The sequence below is a fragment of the Eptesicus fuscus genome, chromosome 14 (assembly GCF_027574615.1).
Source record: "Eptesicus fuscus isolate TK198812 chromosome 14, DD_ASM_mEF_20220401, whole genome shotgun sequence".
Taxonomy (NCBI): domain Eukaryota; kingdom Metazoa; phylum Chordata; class Mammalia; order Chiroptera; family Vespertilionidae; genus Eptesicus; species Eptesicus fuscus.
The window spans coordinates 76,531,576-76,552,133 of NC_072486.1; the positions used below are offsets into that span (position 1 = coordinate 76,531,576).

The 20,558-nt window shown below is 42.9% G+C and overlaps 1 protein-coding gene across 2 annotated transcripts in view; it reads right to left on the bottom strand.

Annotated features, from left to right (window-relative positions):
* Nucleotides 1-20,558, bottom strand: part of BLVRA (biliverdin reductase A) — a 70,753-nt gene that overhangs the window by 12,434 nt on the left and 37,761 nt on the right. For both annotated transcript variants that reach the window (XM_054726370.1, XM_054726369.1), the window contains exon 7: nucleotides 6,759-6,866. In XM_054726370.1, coding sequence (XP_054582345.1) covers nucleotides 6,759-6,866 — 108 coding nt within the window. The remainder of the gene's footprint in view (nucleotides 1-6,758; nucleotides 6,867-20,558) is intronic.

Sequence of the window (20,558 nt, forward strand, 5' to 3'; positions counted from 1 at the left end):
ATGAATATAGTGAAGTAATTGTGATCTCTTAAAAAACATATATTTCTAAGAATTCTGGAAATATAAATTTAAAATTTTATATGTTAAAGTTAGTTATATCAGTGAATGTTATATCAAGAACAATTTAATAAAGACTTTTCTAAGAACGATACTTGCAAACCGCATTCACTGGGACCACACCTTCCCTGTGAAGGTGTGTTCTATTGTTAGCAGCCCCAGCCTCAGTGAATGTAAGTAATCTGATTCTTTAATGCACGTTGAAGTAAATAACTACTCATAACTAGAACATTTCTAAGAATGCTGCTTACAAACTGTGTTGTGACAAGTACTATATTACTGAAGAGAGTAATTCTCTCCGTAATGCATCACCCCCAACAGTGTTTAAGTACGCTTGTAATAAGGGTACCAGAAGTAAAGAAAGTGAGCAAGGGAGAGAGTCTATTTGAAGAATTAAGGACAGAAAACTACCCTAGCCTGGTGAAGGAAAATGGAGCAATAAGTATTACTATACCAGTGTTTTTTCCCCTGTTCTCATCCCCTCACTTTCAACCTGTGTGTATCTTTTGTTCTGAGGTGAGTCTTTTGTACACAGTATATACATACAGTATATGAGTCATTTATTCTTATCCTTTCTGTCACGCTGTGTCTTGTGATTAGAGCATTTCATCCATTTGCATTTACAGTTACTATTGATAGGTACTTATTTATTGCCATTTTAAAAAAGGCTATGTTCCTCTTTCTCTACGTCTTAAACAGCCCCTTTGGCATTTCTTGCATTGCTGGTTTGATGGTAATGAACTCCTTTCGTCTTTTTTTGCTGGGAAGCTCTTTATTTGACCTTCGATTTTAAATGATAGCCTTGCTGGATAGAGCAGTCTTGTTGCAGGTTCTTGCTTTTCATTACTTTGTGTACTTCATGCCACGCCCTTCTGGCCTGACATGTTTCTGTGGAGAGATTAGCCAACAACTTCATGGGAACTGACTGTTTCTCTCTTGCTGCATTTAAGATTCTCTCTTTGTGTTTAATCTTGGCCATTTTAATTATGATGTGTCTTGGTGTGGGTCTCCTGGTGTTTATCTTGGGGACTCTCTGTTCTTCCTGAACTTGTGTGACATTTTCCTTCACCAGGCAAGGGTAGTTTTCTCTCATTAATTCCTCAAAGAGGTTCTCTCCCTTGCTCGCTGTTTTTACTTCTGGTAACCCTATGATGTGGATGTTGTTACATTTCATGTTGTCCCAAAGTTCCTTTAAACTCTCCTTCTGTTTAAATACTTTGTCTTATTCCTATTCTGACTGAGTTATTTTCTTCTGTTTTGTCTTTTATATCTGACAAAATTGAGTACAAAACAAAGACTATAAAAGAAACAGAAAAGGTCACTACATAATAATAAAAGGATCATTGAGCAGTGTGGCCTGAAACCGCTTGGTAAGAAATGGAAATGTTTAAGGTGGCTGGAGCGAAAGAGCTCCAAGCCAAGGCTAATAATATCCACTTTCCTTGTTAGGGGATTTAATAAATAGCATAATGTTCTCATAGGTGCTCAATAAATACTTCTGTTTGTTCCTCTCTTGATTTGTTTGATTATATCAACTTCTAGCTCTGAAATTCCATGATTCTTACCATACTGCATGAGTTCTATGGTGTATTGGTTTATACACAGTCTAGCACATTGTGGATGTTAAATAAATAGTCTCTATGACGATTGGCAGAAGTCTGAGTAAAAGAGGATAAGTGGTTGAAACAAACAAACAAAAATAATAACAAAGGATCAATCTAACAAGAGGCTATAGCTCTTATTAACATATATACACCCAATATAGAAGCGCCTAAGTTTAAAATAATTTTTGGTAGATTAAAAAAAATTAAAAAAAATATATTTTTATTAATTTCAGAGAGGAAGGTAGAGGGAGAGAGAGATAGAAACATCAATGATGACTGATGTTTGAGAGAATCATTGATCGGCTGCCTCTTACACACCCCCTACTGGGGATGGAGCCCACAACCCCAGCATGTACCCTTGACCAGAATCAAACCTGGGATCCTTCAGTTCGCAGGCCAATACTCTATCCACTAAGCCAAACTGGCTAGGGCTTTTGGTGGACTTTAAGGAAGAGATCAACTACAATACAACCATAGTAGACTTTAAACCCCACTGTCATCAATGGGTAGATCTTCCATAGAAAATATCAACAAGGAAACAGCGACCTTAAATGACACACTAGATCAGGATTTAATTGATATCTACAAAACATTTCATTCCAAATGAGCAGAATATTCTCAAGTGCACATGGAACATTCTCAAAGACAGACCACACTTAAGGACACAAAAGAAGTCTCAATAAATTTAAGAAGACTGTAATTATATCAAGCATCTTTTCTGACCACAATGGCATTGAAATAGAATTCAACCATGATAAAAAAAAAAAAAAAAAAAAAAAAAAAAAGCTCAAAAATAGCCCTAACTGGTTTGGCTCAGTGGATAGAGCATCAGCCTGCGGACTGAAGGGTCCCAGGTTTAATTCTGGTCAAGGGCATGTACCTTGGTTGCGGGCACATCCCAGTTAGGGGGTGTGCAGGAGGCAGCTGACTGATGTTTCTCTCTCATCAATGTTTCTAACTCTCTATCCCTCTCCCTTCCTTTCTGTAAAAAATCAATAAAATACATGTTTTTTTAAAAAGCTCAAAAATATTGAAATACATGTAGGTTAAATAGCATGTTATTAAATAACAGAGTACCAATAAGATCAAGAAAGAAATCAAAAACTACGTGGACACAAATAAAAATGAACACACAACCACCCAAATATCTATGGGACACAGCGAAAGCAGTCCTGAAAAGGAAGTTCATAGAATTACAGGCCTACCTCAGCAAGTAAGCAAAATCTCTAGTAAGCAAAGAGGGTCACTACATAATAATAAAAGGATAGGTCACTACATAATAATAAAAGGATCATTGAGCAGTGTGGCCTGAAACCGCTTGGTAAGAAATTAAATGTTTAAGGTGGCTGGAGTGAAAGAGCTCCAAGCCAAGGCTAATAATATCCACTTCCCTTGTTAGGGGATTTAATAAATAGCATAATGTTCTCATAGGTGCTCAATAAATACTTCTGTTGTTCCTCTCTTGATTTGTTTGATTATATCAACTTCTAGCTCTGAAATTCCATGATTTTAATCTAATAATTCTACACCTGAAAGAATTGCAGGGGAAAAAAAAAAAACACCTCAGGAACAGTCCAGAGTAAGTAGAAGAAAGGAAATAATAAAGGTCAGAAAAGAAATAAATGGCATAGAAACTAAAATATATATATAAAAGATCAATGAGACCAAGAGCTGGTTATTTGAAAAGAAATAAAAGACTGATGAACCTTTAACCAGATTCATCAAGAAACAAAGAGATCAGAGTCAAATAAATATAATCAGAAATAAAACGGACAGGTAACCACAGACATCACAGAAACCCAAATGATTGTAAAAAAATATTATGAATAACAATATGTCAAGGAAATAGACAAGCTGGGCAAAATGCACAAATTCCTAGAAACACAGTCTTCCAAAATTGTATCATGAAGAAGCTGAACACCTGAATAGACCAATAACAACTAATGGAATCTAAGGACTAGCCAATAAACTTCGGGGAGACCAAAGCCCTGGACCAAATGGCTCCAAGGGCGAATTTTACCGAATATTCAAAGAACTAACAGCAATCCTCCTCTAACTATTCCAAAAATCCAAGAGGAGGGGAGACTTCCAAGATCATTTTATGAGGCCAACATTATCCTAATACCAAAACCAGATAAAGACAGAACGGAAAAAGAACATTATATGCCAATATCCCTGATGAACATTGATGCAAAAATCCTCAAAAAATATTAGCACATCAGATCCAGCACTACATTAAAAAATAATACACCATTTATCAAGTGAGATTTATTTTGGGGATTCAAGGTTGGTACTATAACCACAAATCAATAAATGTGCTACCTCACATAAACAAAATGAAATATAAAAGTCACATGATCATATCATTAGATACAGAAAAGCATTCAATAAAATCTAATCCCCATAAATGATAAAAACTCTCAGCAAAGTAGGAATAGAGGGATCATACCTCATCATAATAAAGGTCATATATGAAAAACCTACAGCCAACACCATACTCAATGGGCAAAAAGTATAAGTATTTCCCTTAAGATCAGGAAAAAGACAGGGATGTCCACCTTCATCATACTTATTCGACATAATACTGGAAGTCCTAGCCATACAGACAAGAAGAATAAATAAAAGACAACCAAGTGGGGAAGGAGCAAGTAAAACTGTTATTTGCAGAAAACATGATTTTGCATACATAAAATCCTAAAGACTCCACCCAAAACTTCTACAACTAATAAATTCGACAAAATTGTAGGATACAAAAGTAACATCCAGAAATCAATGGCATTTTTATACACCAATAATAAACTATCAGAAAGAGAAACTAAGGAAACAACTCTATTTACTATTACAACAATAAAAATAAGGTACCTAGGAATAAATTTAACTCAGGAAAAGATAAACAAATGGGAGCACAACAAGCTAAAAAGCTGCACAGCAAAAGAAACCATTGTCACAATGAAAAGGGAACCCACTGTATGTGAGAATATATTTATGAAGGATACATTCAATAAGGGGTTAATTTCCAAAATATATAAAGAATGTATACAATTCAACATCAGGAAGACAATCCAATTAAAACATGGGCAAAGGACCTGAATAGGCACTTCTCCAAAGAGGACATACACATGGCCAATAGACATGTGAAAAAAATGCTCAAAGTCAGTAATTATCAGAGAGATGCAAATTAAAACTACAACGAAGGACCACCTCACACCTGCAGAATGGCTACTATCAATAAATTAAGAAACAAGTGCTGGCGAGGATATGGAGAAAAGGGAACCCTTGTGCACTGCTGGTGGGAATGCAGACTGGTGTAGTCACTGTGGAAAACAGTATGGAGTTTCCTCAAAAATTAAAAATGGAATTGTCTGTTGACCTAGTGATCCCACTTCTGGGTATATATGCTAAGAATCCTAAAACACCAATCAGAATATATGCATCCTCATGTTTATAACAGCATTGTTTACAATAGTTAAGATCTAGAAACAGCCTAAGTGCCTATCAGTAGATGAGTGGATACAAAAGCTATGGTACATTTACACAATGTGGCTATATAAAAGAAGGAACTGTTATCCTTTGGGACAGCATAGGTGGACCTGGAGATTAAGATGCTAAGCCAAATAAGCCAGTCAAAGAAAGACAAATGCTATAAGATCTCTCTAATATGTGGAATCTTAGGAACAAAATCAACCAAGGAACAAAATGGAATCAGAAGCATGGGCACACGGAACAGACTGGTTGACATCTGAGGGGGTGTGGGTGGGATTGACTGTTTAAAGAAGATGAAAGGATTAATTAAAGAACATATATATATGTATACATACATATATGTATATGTATATGTATATGTATATATGTGTATATATGTATATATATAACTCCCATGGACCCAGACAATAGTTTGATGAAGCACAAGGAAGGGGGAGGTGGAGTGTAGAGGTGGGCAAAGGGGGTGGGGAAGGGGGACACCTGCAATAATACCTACATTAAAAATTATTTTTAAATATATTTTATTGATTTTTTACAGAGAGGAAGGGAGAGGGATAGAGAGTTAGAAACATCGATGAGAGAGAAACATCAATCAGCTGCCTCCTGCACACCCCCCACCGGGGATGTGCCCGCAACCAAGATACATGCCCTTGACCGGAATCGAACCTGGGACCCTTCAGTCTGCAGGCCGACGCTCCATCCACTGAGCCAAACCGGTTTTGGCTACATTAAAAATTTTTAATAGAAACAAACAAAAAAGATAAATTTTAAAATCACTACCTAATCAATCAATCATTAGACTCCACATAAGTGAGATGTTATTGGATTTGTATTTTTCTGACTGTTTTTTTGATTCAGCATCATAATTACCAGGTCCACCCATACATTTTTGCCAATTGAGAAATCGGGGTGGGGGGAAACAATGCCAGGCCGCTTCAGGGTTTTACTAGTATTTCTTTCATGAAAGCTCCCAGGGAAGGTGGCCAGACAAGGAACCCAGGTAAGGGTGTGGAAAGACAAGGTGTCCATCCAAAGGCGACTACGAGAGGAGGCGGCTCCAGGAGGCTCATTTCCTGTTACTAATGGAGGTGCTCAAAGAATCACCAAGACAGAGTAAGTAGAAAAATATATAGTACTGTAGATCCGAATTTGGCCACAGTCAATATCCCTGTAACTTGTGAGAGGAAAGGGGGACTAGCATGTTCTATTTGCTCCACAAAGAGATGCTTTCCTCTCCAAGAACCTTACCCTCCATCCTTTTTGAAGATAGGTTTCACTTTCAACTTCCTGTGAAAAAATAATGTCCAGCTTGTTAAGATTTCATGAGGCAAAACTCTGTTTGCTGAGTAGACTGGGACAGTGGCCTAAAAATGCTTACGATTTCTAATACACTTTTTACCTAAGCACACCAAGCAATTCAGTCTCATTTGAGAACAGAAAGAAAAATTAGATATTTTTATTGTTTGTAGGTGCATAATAAATTAAACTGGCCCTCAGTCAGAGAGCCTTTAGTAAAATAAATCAAAGCTCATCCTCTAGAGAGCTAGGAAATAACCATCTGGCATCCTGGCCCCACCAGTTCCACGTGACCTGTGACCCCCCCCTAAAACTGACCTGTGAAGAGAAGAGATCCTTTCAGCAGGTCTTTCCCCACCACTTCTTTTTTCAGGAACGCAAACTCCTCCATCAAGAGCTCAATATGTTCCTCATGCAAGACTTTCCCTGTGACGACAAAAATGGAATAGGAAGGCAATCGTCATCAATTGCGTAGAGCCATGCATCCCAGAGTATAAATCTGTGCTTCCCCAGCACAGAAGGACACACAGACCTCAAAACCAATTTGGGAACCACTACACTTTTCAACATCCCAGCTGTAGGTAGTGCCAATTCTAAAACTAAAACAGGAATAAAAATCTAAGAAAGCAAGATTATATCCACCTGCCTCAAAGGCAAGATGAGATCAGGAAAATATCAGAATGGTGTAGCATAAAATTCTAAGACACAAAAAGAAGAAAAGGGATTGTCGAGATTAAAGGAAAGAAGCTAGAACTAGACTTTATTTCAAAGAATTGAAAAAAAAAAACAGATGACTTTTTAAATTATCTGGGTTAGAGGGAAAATAAAACCTTAATATTTATAATTTTTTAATTCTAAAAGAAAACTATTGAAACATTTTTGCTCTAATGGCTTTTTCATACCTAAGCCAGGAATTTCATAACAAACCCAAACTATTTTGTAATTAAGTGCAAAGTGTGGTTATGACCTACACTTTCATTGAAACAAAGAGAGGAATCTGGGCCGCTGGAAGACACTCACCAACCTTTGCTTAACCCAGACTCACAGAAAACACTGCAGAACGTACTGGGCTTGTTTTGCACCTCACTGAGTGGGCGGGAATGTCTTCCGAGTCTCCAGAGAGTGAGGTGTGTGGGAGAGTGCGATTCCTCCCACCCACTCCCTCACCCATAAATAATGTCAGAGCTTCTTACGGTGAAGAATCGTTCTCTCCTCTGGGTGATTCTATCACGTGCATGAGCATGAGGGGAGGCTGGGCGTCTGGGAAGTTTAAACATGTTTCAGAGCCTGTTGTATTCTCTCCAGCACTATTTCTATATTTCCATTTCTGCATTTCCATATCCATGGTTATTAAGAAAACTTTTATCTTTCAACTGCATCTTTGGTTGTTTTTCTATCATTCACTCAATGCTCTATTGTGATAAATGTGGCAACTGCAGTGTACACATATACACATGAATACGCGCGTGCGCACGTGCACACACACACACACACACACACACACATCCATATACATATTTTCTTTAGATCAGTTCACTGAAAGGACTTAGAAGCAAAGATAACTGAAAAGAAAAAGCAATGAGCACACCTAGCATATAAATATTGGCATCAAAATATCATTACTTCACCGTTGGGAATGTAAATTAATGCAGCCTGTGAAAAACAGTACAGAGGTTCCTCAGACAAGTAAAGATAGAACTACCATGTGGTTCAGCTTCTGGTTATTTATCTGAAGGCAACAAAAACACCAACTCCAAAAGATATATGCACCCCTATGTTCAGTGCAGCATCAGTCACAATAGCCAAGACATGGAAAGAATCTAAGTGTCCACTTACGGACGAATGGAAAAAGAAAATGTGACACACACATACTGAATGGAATTTTATTTAGCCATAAAAAGAAAATCTTGCCATTTGAGACAATATTGACCTTGAGGGCATTATACTAAGTAAAATTAGTCAGAGAGAGAAAGACAAATATCATATGATTTCACTTATATGTGGAATCTAAAATAAAAGGAACAAAAACACTCATCGATACAGAGAAGAGATTTGTGGTTGCCAGAGATAGGAGGTGAGAAGTAGGGGAAGAAGGTAAAAAAGGTGGTCAAAAAGTACAAACTCCCAGTTATAAAATAAATAAGTTTGGGAATGTAACATACAGCATGGTGACTATAATTAGTACTTACCTGTGTATTTGAAAGTTGCTAAGAGAGTAAATCTTTTTTTTAAAAATATATTTATTGACTTTTTATAGAGAGGAAGAGAGAGGGATAGAGAGTTAGAAACATCGATGAGAGAGAAACATCATCGATCAGCTGCCTCTTGCACACCCCCTACTGGGGATGTGCCCGCAACCAAGGTACATGCCCTTGACCGGAATCGAACCTGGGACCCTTGAGTCCGCAGGCCAACGCTCTATCCACTGAGCCAAACCGGTTTCGGCGAGAGTAAATCTTAAAAGTTCTGGTACAGAAAATTTTTGATGCGTAGTAATAAATCTTAACTAGACTTGTGGTGATCACTGCACAATATATATAAATAATAATTATGTTGTATACCTGAAACTAATATGTTATGTGTCAATCATATCTCAATTTTTACAGATTTTAATTAAATATTTTTAATTAAAAAAGAGCCCTATTTACCATTAAATGACTAGGGCTCCTTGAAAAAATGTCTAGTTGCAGGGCTGAGGTAGAAAAAGTTTACCATGAACATAAACCATTTCAAACAATAACAGAAATATAACAACATGAGACAAGAGGTAGCAAGAAGAGATTCCCCATTGACAGAATATGAAAAAATTTGAGTATCAAAATAAACAATGAAAATGGAGTATAAAATGAAGCCATACTGATATAAAGACATAAGCAGAAAGTGTGATAAATAATGAATAATATCAGGTTTCAAACTACCTCCCCACAAAATAATCATTAATTATAAATGGGAAAGAATTAGCTTTCATTGGAATAAATAGCCTTGCAGACACCACTTTAATCAAATGCTATCATTAATGATGGACAAATTGAAATTGAATGGCACCTGATAGGATGTAATGCAAAAAACATAAGATCACCTCTATGAAATTTCTATAAAAGATGTATGTCCAAAAATAATTATGAAAAAAATATCAGGCAAACTCAAATTTAGAAACATTATACAAAATATCTGGATAGTAAATCTTTTTAAATACCAAGGAAAGACTGAGGAACTGTCCAGATCAGAGGTTAAAAGTGACATGACAGGGCATGAGAAGAGATAAATCAAAGAACTTATATACTTACTAGAGGCCCGGTGCACGAAATTCGTGCACTGGGGGGGTGGGGGGTGTGCCCCTCAGCCCAATCTGCACCCTCTTCAATCTGGGACCCCTCAGGGGATGTCCAACTTCCAGCAGTCGGACATCCCTCTCACAATCCAGAACCGCTGTCTCCTAACCACTCACCTGCCTGCCTGCCTGATTGTCCCTAACCCCACTGCCTGCCTGCCTGCTCGCCCCTACCTTGATCTCCTGCCAGCCTGATTGCCCCTACCTTGCCCTCCCCTATCAGCCTGATCACCCCAAACTGCCTGTGCCTTGGCCCCCAGTCTGGCCTCCCTCTGGAGGCACCACCCCCATAACCCCAATGCTGCTGCCACTGCAGCTGGTTATGGCTGCCTGAGCCTTGGCCTTTGTAGCCACTGCGGCTTTGTCTGGAAAGATGTCCGGAAGACAACCACTCTAATTAGCATATTACCCTTTTATTAGTATAGATTTGGGGACCATTACAACCACGCAGAACTTGAAGAAAACACATGGCCCTGGTCAGTTTGGCTTAATGGAGAGAGCATCGGCCTGTGGACTGAAGAGTCCAGGTTTGATTCTGATCAGTGGCACACATGCCTGGGTTTCGGGCTCAATCCCCAGTAGGGGGCCTGTGGGCGGCAGCTGATCAGTGATTCTTTTTTTTTTTTTTTAATATATTTTATTGATTTTTTTCACAGAGAGGAAGGGAGAGGGATAGAGAGCTAGAAACATCGATGAGAGAGAAACATCGACCAGCTGCTTCCTGCACACCCCCCACCGGGATATGTGCCAGCAACCAATGTACATGCCCTTAACCGGAATCGAACCTGGGACCTTCCAGTCCGAAGACCGACGCTCTATCCACTGAGCCAAACCGGTTTCGGCTGATCAGTGATTCTTATCATTGATGTTTCTATCTCTCTCTCCCTCTCCCTTTCTGAAATTTTAAAAATATATATTTTTTAAAGAAAACACATGATCTTCACTTTGGGCTTTGTCATCTTACAATATCCTTTGTGCAGTGTTTTAACTTCCCTCAACTTTCCTTTACCCACCTTTAAAGTGCAATCTATTTTGGGGAAGATGATCAGGAAAGTGATTCCAATGGGTAGAAGTTTTTTTTGGAGGGGATGGGTCATGAAGATATTTAAAAATTGAGCATGGTGATGGTTGTACCACTCTGAATTTACTTTAAAAAACCAGTTCATTGTACACTTTAGGTGACATGTACAGTATATGGGTTATATCTCAACAAAGCTGTTCTTTTATTTCTTTTTAAATAAAGACCAGTCTTATAATCAATTGCAGATGTTTTCAGAGGCCCCTCAAGATTTGCTCACCATGTCCCAAATCACGGCTGTGATTCCCAGTTGCCTCCAGTCCTGGTGGATCTGGATGGTGTGGTTTGCAAAGGAGAAGGTGGCAAGAGGCTTATGGAATTTCGGCAACCCCATTCCCCCGGTCTCCTCATAGGGCACCAGGGCCATTCCCACTGTGCCAGCTCTGCTCCCTTTAACCTGTTGGGCAAAAGAATCCTGCGTGCTCTGGCCAGAAAGTGCATTCTTTCTTAGGTGGCCCGGATGCTTTTTTTAAGGTCGTTTTATGGATTCAAAAGAATAAACAGAGATGTGGAAAGCTTTTGTCAAAATCCTTTTACATGGTTCTTCCAGTCTCATGGGAAATGAGATGTGGCTCTGAATTCATCCCAAAGTGTGTCTTTGGGCAAAAGCACCCAGAAGGGCACAACTCCTGCAGAATGCCCCACACACTTTGCTGTCAGGACTCAGGGGGGCTTGAGGGTGAGCGAGGCGGAGGTGCCAGCACAGGACCTGGGAGAAGGTAGTGCTTTCTACACTGCCCAGGCCACGTGGACTACAGCAGTACCCGCCCAGGTGGGCAGGGTGTTTCTGCTGTTTTGTTTTGGTCTGGCCTCCACCCCGTCAGCCACGGACCTGTGCCTGCACTGAGACTGAATGGTTTGATGGCCCTACTTTTTGGTGGACAGTGGATGCACTCCCAGAGACTGGCAGTTAGACTCTGGTGGCTTCTGAGTCCCTTGCGGGGAGAGCCCGGCCCTAGGTCAAGAACAGACTCAGGCGTCCTCGGCCAGGAGGCCTCCTTGGGCTAGGGGCCGCCACAGTTTGAAGGCTGGCCATGACCCCAATCCTGGCAGGGGTCTCCTCTGGGGTGCTGGCAGGCCTGGGCTAGGGCTGCGGGCGGTTTAGAGGCTGGTCACGCCCCCGATCCTGGTGGGGGTCTCCTCTGGGGTGCTGGCAGGCCTGGGCTAATGGCCACCCTGGTTTAGAGACTGGTCAAGCCCCCGATCCTGGTGGGGGTCTCCTCTGGGGCGCTGGCAGGCCTGGGCTCTGGCACCGCAAAGGGAGAGGTTCCTGAACCTGCTTCCCACACACCTAGGCTAGGATACATCTTGTAGGAGGCGGCTTCAATGCCCGGGGTCTGTGACCAGGTCCTCCGGAGCCTCGCTTTCTGGGCTGCAGTCCCACGTCTCCCAGTGCCCCAGCCTCGGATGCGCCCACGCAGTTGCCCCCACCACCAGCCACCTCAGCGCAGGCCACAGCAGCTGAAGCCAGCCTCTTGGAAGCCAGGCCACCACACCCACCACCTCTAGTCGCTCTCTGCTGCTTGCTCTCTGTGCCCTGTCCACTGGGGTGGGGGAGTGCTCCCAGCCCTGAGGCCCTCCCTCCCTCCGCAGCCTGGCTTGGGAAGTTGGCCTCATGCTGGGGCTACTATGCCAGCATGCCCACTCGGCTACTATGGGTGCGACACGGGCCCGACGGAGGCCAACCTGGAGAACATGGACCCCAGCTCTGCATCCGGCTGCTGCAGATGGCCTCGGTGGTCAACTACCACCTGCTCCTTCCACTGGCCCCATTGATCCCTCTCAGCACCAGCCATTTAGGCGAGGGTGGCGATCGCCGGGGACCCTGCCCCAGGAGCAGCTGGCTGGGCCTGGCCACGCCACCCGGGGTCGCGATGGGTCCCGGGACCCTGGGGAGGCTGCTGGCCATGCCCGGCCATGCCCCCCCGGGTCGCGATCCAACCCGGGACCCCTGGGAGGCTGCTGGCCAGGCCCAGCCATGCCCCCCCGGGTCGGGATCCGACCCGGGACCTTCGGGAGGCTGCTGGCTGTGCCCGGCCACGCCCCCCCGGTCGCGATGGGTCCCGGGACCCTGGGGAGGATGCTGGCCATGCCCGGCCACGCCCCCACGGGTCGCCATCCAACCCGGGACCCCCGGGAGGCTGCTGGCCGTGCCCGGCCACGCCCCCCCCCCGGTTGCGATCCAACCCGGGACCCAGGGGAGGCTGCTGGCTGTGCCCGGCCACGCCCCCCCGGGTCGCGATGGGTCCCGGGACCCTGGGGAGGCTGCTGGCTGTGCCCGGCCACGCCCCCCCGGGTCGCGATGGGTCCCGGGACCCAGGGGAGGCTGCTGGCCGTGCCCGGCCACGCCCCCCCCCGGTCGCGATGGGTCCCGGGACCCTGGGGAGGCTGCTGGCTGTGCCCGGCCACGCCCCCCCGGGTCGCGATGGGTCCCGGGACCCAGGGGAGGCTGCTGGCCGTGCCCGGCCACGCCCCCCCGTTGGCAATCCAACCCGGGACCCCCGGGAGGCTGCTGGCCGTGCCCGGCCACGCCACCCCGGGTCGCGATCCAGCCCGGGACCGCCAGGAGGCTGCTGGCCGTGCCCGGCCACGCCCCCCCGGTCGCGATGGGTCCCGGGACCCAGGGGAGGCTGCTGGCCATGCCCGGTCACGCCCCCCCGGTCGCGATGGGTCCCGGGACCCAGGGGAGGCTGCTGGCCATGCCCGGCCACGCCCCCCCGGGTCGCCATCCAACCCGGACCCCTGGGAGGCTGCTGGCCGTGCCCGGCCATGCCCCCCCGGGTCACGATGGGTCCCGGGACCCCTGGGAGGCTGCTGGCGGTGCCCGGCCTAGCCCCCCATTGGCAATCCAACCCGGGACCCCCGGGAGGCTGCTGGCCATGCCCGGCCACGCCCCCCCCGGGTCGCCATCCAACCCGGGACCCCCGGGAGGCTGCTGGCCGTGCCCGGCCATGCCCCCCCGGGTCGCGATGGGTCCCGGGACCCCTGGGAGGCTGCTGGCCGTGCCGACCACGCCCCTCTAGGGTTGCCATCACTCCCCAGGACCTCCGGAACTAAGAGGATTTGGCGCCGCCATCTTGGTTTTCTCAACGGCCAGATAGGCCACCCGGAGTCCCGCCCCCAGCCCCTCGCAGGCCCAATCATGGGCATAGCGGAGGTGCGGTCAATTTGCATGTTTCCCTATTATAAGGTAGGACTAGAGGCCTGGTGCATGAATTTGTGCATGGGTGGGGTCTGGCTGGCCCGCCCTGATGGGGGCCCATTGGGCCGGGCCGGCTGGGGGAAGGGGCTGCAGGCAGTTGGCTGGCTGGCCCCGCCCCCGGTCGGGGTATTGAGGGCTGATCAGAGGTGGCACCGGCCGGGGCGGGGAAGACGTGATCGGGGCCCAGATCAGACTTGTTGGCTGCCACAGTGGGTGTCATAGCCACTGGTCGTTCTAGTCATTCTGGTTGTTCTGGTCGTTCCGCCGTTCCAGTCACTGGGCTTTTATATATATAGATATGCATAGCCCATGGATATGTGCAATAGGGTAGTGAAGACATAGTGGGGTGGGTAGGGGCTGGGAAGATGGAGGTAAAGGGGGGAAGGAAGATATCTGTAATACTATCTATATATATAAAAGCCTAAGTGACCGAATGACCAGTCGACTGGTTGTTATGACGCGCACTGATCACCAGGGGGCAGACGCTCAGCGCAGGAGCTGCTCCCTGTTGGTCAGTGTGCTCCCACAGTGGCGCACTGCTCAGCTGACTGACGGGCACCAGACACCGGACTCATGGCTGGCAAGCAGCTACAGCAGCGCGAGACTCTCCCTCCTCTGCGGCAGCGCTACCAAGCAGTGGCGGCGGCAGGTTCAACAGGTCTGGGATGAGTGGGAGCAGCGTGACACCAGGTCTGGGCTCGGGCTCCTCCCCAGCTGCCTGCTACTTTGCACACTACTACATACCTCGGGGGATGTCAGACTGCTGGTTTTGGCCCAATCCCAGGCCTACGGGGGTTGGACTGAAACCAGCAGTCCAACATCTCCCGAGGGGTCCCTGATTGCAAAAGGGCGCAGGCCAGGCAGAGGGACCTCTAGTGAACAATAAAAAGTTTATTTAAAAAAACAAAAGATAACTTCTTAGAATAAAATAAGAGGGCAATTGGCAATTAATGGACTTAAATTCTCAGATCGTTTGTTTTCTCAGTTTTTTGACAGAAGTAGTATGGGTGTTTTGTCTATTATAGGTGTAATAAATGAGGATTTTTAAATTTAGCAGAAAAAGAAGAGATCTCCATCTTTATAATTCTACTCCTTACCAACTGAAGCAGTGAACAATATAATTCTATCCTCCGCCGACGGAAGTAACCTATATATATAAAAACCTAAGCAACCAAACGACCGAATGACTTGTCTTCCAGTTGCTATGATGCACACTGACCACCAGGGGGCAGATGATCAATGCAGGAGCTGCCCCCTGGCGGTCAGTGCTCTCCCACAGCCAACCTCCCCAAGCTGGCCCACCTCCTGTGGTCCCTTCCCCCATAATTGCAGGTGTCTCCATTGTTTCTTTCTTCTTCTAAAATATATTTTCATTGATTTCAGAGAGGGAAAGAGAGATAGAAACATCAATGAGGAGAGAGAATCACTGATTGGCTGCCTCTTGCATGCCCCCTACTGGGGATCAAGCCTGCAACTCAGGCATGTGCCATAGACTGGAATTGAACTCAGGGCCCTTTAGTCCACAGGCCTACGCTCTAATCAACTGGCTAGGGCCCATTGTTTGCTTATCCTTGTGTTTCTATTTGTTGTTTCAGTTTGGTGGTATTATATAATTTTTTTCTGTTTCCTCTTTTTTTAAGTAATGTGTTTTAATTTTAGGCTTTTGTGTGTGTGGTTATCATTAAGTTTATGCAAAAGAAAGTTTCATATATACAATAGTCCTTTTTATTCTGAATGTATCTTTCCTCCAGAAATATTTGCAAATTCAGACCTTTAGCCTTCCACTTTTATATTTTTTCTTGTCAGAAATTTTCCTTATTTATGCTGTGAGTTAATTTCCAAATTGCAGTAGATACTGTCTTTTTCACTGTCTTCTTTAGTATTTTTACCTTCTTTAACCGTAGTTATATTTAAATGTATAATACCTTGTTCTGAAAAAGGGTTGCAATATCCTGTTTCTGTCTGACTGTTTGTAATCTTGCTTATGGTTTTGTATAATTTTACCTTTTATTTCAATATTTCCTGTAGTGGAGGTCTTAAGGTGGTAAATTCCCTGGGCTGCTGTGTGTCTGGAAAAGTTTTTATTTCTCCTTTATATTTAAAAAATAACTTTGCTGAATATATTGTTCTTGACTGATAGATAATTTTTCCCTTTCAATAGTTTGTGTATTTGATTCCATTCTCTCCTAGCTTGTAGGGCTGCTGCTGAGAAATCCGATGATAACCTAATGAGATTTCCTTTAGAGCTTATTCTCTTCTTTTCCCTGGTTGCCTTGAGAATTCTTTCCTTGTTATTAATTTTTGACAGTTTTAATACAGTGTGCCTTGGAGAAGGCCTTTTTGGATTGAGATAGTTAGGAATTCTGTTTGCTTCTTGGATTCGAGCATCTAGCTTTGTCCATAGGTTTGGGAAATTCTCATCAACTCTGTGTGAATAGGACCTCTGCTCCCTTCTCCTTCTGTGCTCTTTCTGGTATATCTATTGCTTTAATATGTCTCTTTGATTGAGTCAGATAGTTCTCATAGAATTCTTTCATATACTCTCAAGTTTCTCTCTCCCATCTGCATGATTACTATCTTCAATTTTTAAAGATTTGTCTTCATTATCACTAATTCTTTTCTCCAATTGGTCAGCATTATTTCCTGAGCCTACTAGTTCATCACTATTTATCAAATTTCTAATTGTGTTTTTTTTAAGTTTCAATGTCTTTAGTAAAGTACTGCTTTTATTTGTTAATTTTATTTCTGAGTTCATTAAACTGCCTGTGTTTTCTTGTATTTCATTGAGGGTTTTTCCAAAATTGCAACCTTAACTTCTCTGACATTTAAATCACATATTTCTATGTCTTTAAATTTATTTTCTAGAGATTTGCATTTTCTTTCTGAGTTGCCTCATTACCTTGGCTGTTCATGGTATGTCATAGATTCCTTCTTATCTAGGCATCTACAGGAATGAGATCTGCTTTCTTTTCCTTTTGTTTTTTAGTGTCACTTCTCGAGTAGGTTGATAAGAAGTCTCGTTTCCAGAACGTGGCACTGAAGCACAAATTTTTTAGTTTCCCTTTTGCTGCTCTAGCTTCTGGGATCCCTGCAGAATGGTTGAAAATGTCCGGTATCCCCTAGTCTCTTCTGTAGCCAGGTCACCTTGGTCTTAAGGCACCATGCCTATTGGGGAATGAGGTGGACGACGGTGTTACAAGCCTGTGAAATCACAAGGGTGAGGTGTGGTAAGCTGGGAGAGGTCAGCTGCTGCACTTGTGCTTTGTCCTCCCAGTAACAGTAATTGCCAGACCTCAGCTGCTTCACCTCTGTATCTCCACCCATCGCTAGGATTAACTGCAGCATGTACCTGCCATCTAGGGGGAAAAAGATCCTTCTGTCACTCCAGTCCTAGGGTTTGCAGATAAGGTGTTTTATAGCCCAGTGCTCACAGCTGTAGCTTCTTCTAGGGCCGCTGCTAACTCTGGAAGGGTGAAGGGAGCTGGCCAGGCTTCATGGCTTGTTCTGCCTGACAATAGGGGCCACCAGACAACGGCATCTCTGTGCTTCGTTTCTGCCCTGGTCGCTGGGTTTAGTGCCAACCACTCTGGCAGGAACGTTCACTGTATCTTTTTGCTCCTCTGGGCTGCAGGAAATACAGATGGCAACCTGATTCTCCCCTCTTTCAAGACCCATAGGGCTGCATCTGTGGTACCGGTCTCTGCTCTTCTACCCTTCTCCCTCCCCCCCGCCTCGTTTCCCACTTGCTTCCACTCACCCACTTTCAGCTGTTTCAATGCACAAATCTCTCAGATGTGTTCGTATTCAGCAGGGAATTCTTTGTTTAATTATCACTGTTCAAATTATTGTAACTTCAAAAAGAAAGACCAGGGCAACTTCTCATGCTGCCATTCCTCTGTAGTCTTTCTCCCTTATACGGGTTTCTCCAAATATACAGGTTTCTATATTTGTCTTTACATTTACCTTTACCAGGGAGCTCTTTTTAAAATTTTGTATGCCTTCCTGTTGCTGCCTAGTATCCTTTTGTTTTAATTTGAAGGAACTTCCTTTAGCAATTCTTCTAGGGTAGGTCTAGTGGTGATTAATTCACTCAGTTTTTATTTGGGAAAGTCTTAGTTTTATTTTCATTTCTGAAGGACAGTTCTGCTCAATACTGTATTCTTGTATGGAAAGTTTTTTTCTTTCAATACTTTGAATACATCTGACCTTCATCGTTCTTGCTGAGAATTCTGTTGATAATCTTAAAGGAGATTTCTTGTATATAATGAGTCACATTTCTCTTGCTTTTTTTTCAAGAGTCTGCCCTTATCTGTGACTTTTGAAGGTGTGATTATAATGTATCTTGGTGTGAGACTCAAGGTTTATTCTAGTTAGAGTTCACTAAGTTTCTGGAAATTGTATATCATTTCATTTATCAAATTTTTGCAAGTTTTAACCATTATTTCGTTAAATACGCTCTCTGCCCTTTTCTCTCTTTTCCCTTTGTGACATATATTGATCTGCTTGATGGTATCCCATAAATTCCTTAAGATTTCTTCACTGTTCTTCATTGTTTTTTTCTTTTTGTACTTATGAATCAAATTTCAAATGACCCATCCAAGTTTGCTCTTTTCTTCATTTGGTTGATCAAGGCTGTTGTTGAACCCTTCTTGTGGGCTCTTCAGCTCCAGAATTTGTTTGGTGCTTTTTATAGTTTACATCTCTTTGTTGGTATATTTTCATTTTGCTCAGGTACTGTTTTCCTGATTTTTGTTTATTTGTTTGTGGTCTCTCTTAGCTGACTGTGTATCTTTTACAGTTATTTTTAATTATTTTTCAGATAATTCATTGGTCTGCATTTCTTGGGGTCAGTTTCAGAAAATGTTTCATTGGGCTGTTTTCCTCTTTCTTTGTTTTCCTTGTGATTATTTGTTGAGTTTTGAATATTGGACAAAACAGGCACATTTCCCAGTCTTTACAGACTAGTTTTGTAAAGGAGACTTTCACCACTCAGCAAAAAAATTCTGGGGAGGAGGGATTACCAAAATTTTCTTGGGAATATATCACTCTGGGATTATATGTATAATTTCCAAATTAAAGAGATTTGCCCCTGTTCTCAAGAAACTGTAATCTCTTCCTCCCCCTGATGGCTGTTTGCAGTAATGCACTCTCTCTGGCTCTCCTTGTTTTTAACAGTCCCCAAATCGGCATTCAAAGGATAAATGTCTTTGAGAAAATTTGACAGATATGTACAACAAAATTAAACTAGAAAAACTTCTTACACCATACACAAGCATAAGCTCAAAATAGATTAAAGTCTTAAATGTTAGACTTGAAAAACTGCTAGAAGAAAACCTAGGCAGTAAAATCTTAGACATTTCTCATAGAAATATTTTTTATAATATATCTTCTTGGGCAAGAAAAACAAACAAAAAACACTTGTTTTTTAAAATATTTTCATTGATTTCATAGAGGAATGGAGAGGAAGAGAGATATATATGAATATAAATGATGAGAGAGAATCATTGATCAGCTGCCTCCTGCATGCTCCCTACTGGGATTGAGCCCGCAACCTGGGCATGTGCCCTGACCAGGAATTCAACCATGACCTCTTGGTACATAGGTCAACACTCAACCACTGAGCCACACCAGTTGGGCTAGCTTTCCTTGTTTTTAATGACCTTGACATTTTTTAAGAATACTGGTCAGGTATTTTGCAGAATGACCCTCAACTGGGATTTTTCTGATGCTTTTCTTATAATTCGCCTGGGGTAATGTGTTTTAGAAAAAGAGTAATCACATTCTCATCAAATCATATCAAGTACATGCTATTAACATGACTTATCACTATATCATGACCACCTGGCTTAGGCAGTTTCTGTCTATTTTCTCCCACGTAGTTCCTCTTTTTTCTTCCTTTTCATCTTGTACTCTTTGGAAGATACTCACTACATGCAGGACATTATCTTCTTGAAAAAACTTAGCCAGTTATCTTGCAGAGTATTCCACATTCTAGTTTGTTTGATTTTATTATTTGGTGTCACCTTTATCACTATGTTTCCTGCAAACTGGAAGTTTAATTTAAATGGCTCACAATGTCAGAATGATCCATATTAGCAGTTATTTGGTTAGGATGGGAACAGCAGAGATCTTCATTACAAAGGGGAAATTTTATTTTTTGTAATAAGCAAGAAGTCTAGCATATAATATTATAAATAGTATTTCCTTAAGGAAAAAGAAAAACTATAAAATGTGAATAGAAAACAATTAATTACTCTGATCTGGGAATTTTTCCATTGGCAATATAAATATCATATGAATAAAACTAAAATCATATCATGATACTACCACAGGTGGAAACTAATGCATATTTTTAATTAGAGTAAAAGAAGCTAACAAATCTCAAAAAAAAAGTTTGCAAATTCCCACCCATCCCTCCGCCACATTGGCCCTCCACATATCCTTTTAATATGCCTACAGTAGTGAGGTGGAGTGTTGGGAGTCTTTTGTATCAGTAATATATCTGAT